Source organism: Pygoscelis adeliae, unplaced genomic scaffold (assembly GCF_000699105.1).
Source record: "Pygoscelis adeliae isolate BGI_AS28 unplaced genomic scaffold, ASM69910v1 Scaffold60, whole genome shotgun sequence".
NCBI lineage: Eukaryota > Metazoa > Chordata > Aves > Sphenisciformes > Spheniscidae > Pygoscelis > Pygoscelis adeliae.
Genome location: NW_008823954.1, coordinates 3,110,318 through 3,112,023, shown reverse-complemented (window position 1 = coordinate 3,112,023; position 1,706 = coordinate 3,110,318). Strand labels below are relative to the sequence as shown.

The 1,706-nt window shown below is 61.2% G+C and overlaps 1 protein-coding gene across 1 annotated transcript; it reads right to left on the bottom strand.

Moving 5' to 3' along the window:
* Positions 1-9: 9 nt before the first annotated feature.
* On the bottom strand, positions 10-394 carry LOC103915488 (histone H2B 1/2/3/4/6-like). The gene has a single exon (XM_009322325.1). The coding sequence runs from the start codon at positions 392-394 to the stop codon at positions 14-16; it is 381 nt and encodes a 126-aa protein (XP_009320600.1). The 3' UTR covers positions 10-13.
* Positions 395-1,706: the final 1,312 nt, after the last annotated feature.

Genomic DNA, 1,706 nt, shown 5'->3' with positions numbered 1-1,706 from the left:
GATCCGAGACGCTCTACTTGGAGCTGGTGTACTTGGTGACGGCCTTGGTGCCCTCGGAGACGGCGTGCTTGGCCAGCTCGCCGGGCAGCAGGAGCCGCACGGCCGTCTGGATCTCCCGCGAGGTGATGGTGGAGCGCTTGTTGTAGTGCGCCAGGCGCGAGGCCTCGCCGGCGATGCGCTCGAAGATGTCGTTGACGAAGGAGTTCATGATGCCCATGGCCTTGGACGAGATGCCTGTGTCGGGGTGCACCTGCTTCAGCACCTTGTACACGTAGATCGAGTAGCTCTCCTTGCGGCTCTTCTTGCGCTTCTGTGCGCCCTTCTTCTGCGTCTTGGTCACCGCTTTCTTGGAGCCCTTCTTGGGCGCGGGGGCGGACTTGGCCGGCTCGGGCATTTTGATCAACCTTTCTCTACGCTCTCGCTAAAAGTCTTACGGTCACGGACGGAAAATCAGCGTGAGCGCACGCCTTTTATAGGGAGCGCATGCAAATTAAGGTTTCGTCTAGCCTTCGTTTTTATTGGCTGAGGGAGGTTTTTACAGTCAGAGCTCTCCGTAGTTCATTGCCATTGGTTAGAATTCGATCCGCGTTCCCATTGGCTGTTTTCGCAGTGTCACCTTCTCGGCCTATCGAAATTCGCTCCTTTCGCTGAGAAGGGATATAAGGGCGAGTTGCTTTCATTTCTCTATAGCTCCTGCTCCCAGGTGCTGAGTCGCTGCGATGTCGGGCCGCGGGAAGCAGGGCGGGAAGGCGCGGGCCAAGGCCAAGTCGCGCTCGTCGCGGGCCGGGAGGAGCTCAACAAGCTGCTGGGCAAGGTGACCATCGCGCAGGGCGGCGTGCTGCCCAACATCCAGGCCGTGCTGCTGCCCAAGAAGACCGACAGCCACAAGGCTAAAGCCAAGTGAACGCCGAAGAACAACGCCCGGGAAGTCTTTCCCAGAGAAACCCAAAGGCTCTTTTCAGAGCCACCAACAAACTCGGAAAAAGAGCCTGAGCTTCACTAAAAACAAGTAGCAGAAAGCCCCCGCGCCGTTTGAAAAGTTCGGCGGAGGCTTGACCGTGAAACATCCGCCCCAGCTGCGAGGACGCAGCCCCGCGCAGACGCCCCCCGACTCCGCGCCGTTTCCCTACCCCGGTCCGGGGGCGGGGCTGGCGGGAAGGAGCTCGGCCCTTCCGAAGCCGCAGCCAATCCCTGCGCCGTGCCGGCTTTTCAAAGCCACCAGCGCGCTGCTTCGCTCTCCCCGGTGAGCGGAGGGGAGGTTTAAAAGCAGCCCTGAACTTTGCTGCTCCGACCCTCCTCTGCCGGTCCCCGCACCGAAACAAAAGCGCTCCCGCCCGCAGACTGCCGATCCCCTAAAACACGGGCGGGAACTGCCTCCCTCAGTTCTCTCCCCGTTGTCTCCGTCCCCAAAAGGGTCGGCAGCCACAGCGCTTCAGCCCTTTTAAGAAAGCTTGGGTGGCTCTTAAAAGAGCCGTTGGGTGTAAGTGCGGAGCAAGAGGGGGTTTACTTCTTCTTGGGCGCCGCCTTCTTCGCCTTGGCCGCTTTCGGCTTGGCCGCCTTGGGCTTGGCTGCTTTGGGCTTCACCGCCTTCGCCTTGGCCGGGCTCTTCGCTGCCGCCGCCGCCGCCTTTTTGGGCTTGGCAGCTTTAGCCGCTTTCTTGGGGCTCTTGGCCGCTTTCTTGGCCGCGGCAGGCGCCCGCGTCCTGT

Bases quoted from the DNA above. Each gene is read 5' to 3' on its own strand.
- LOC103915488 (XM_009322325.1), bottom strand. From the start codon at position 394: ATGCCCGAGCCGGCCAAGTCCGCCCCCGCGCCCAAGAAGGGCTCCAAG.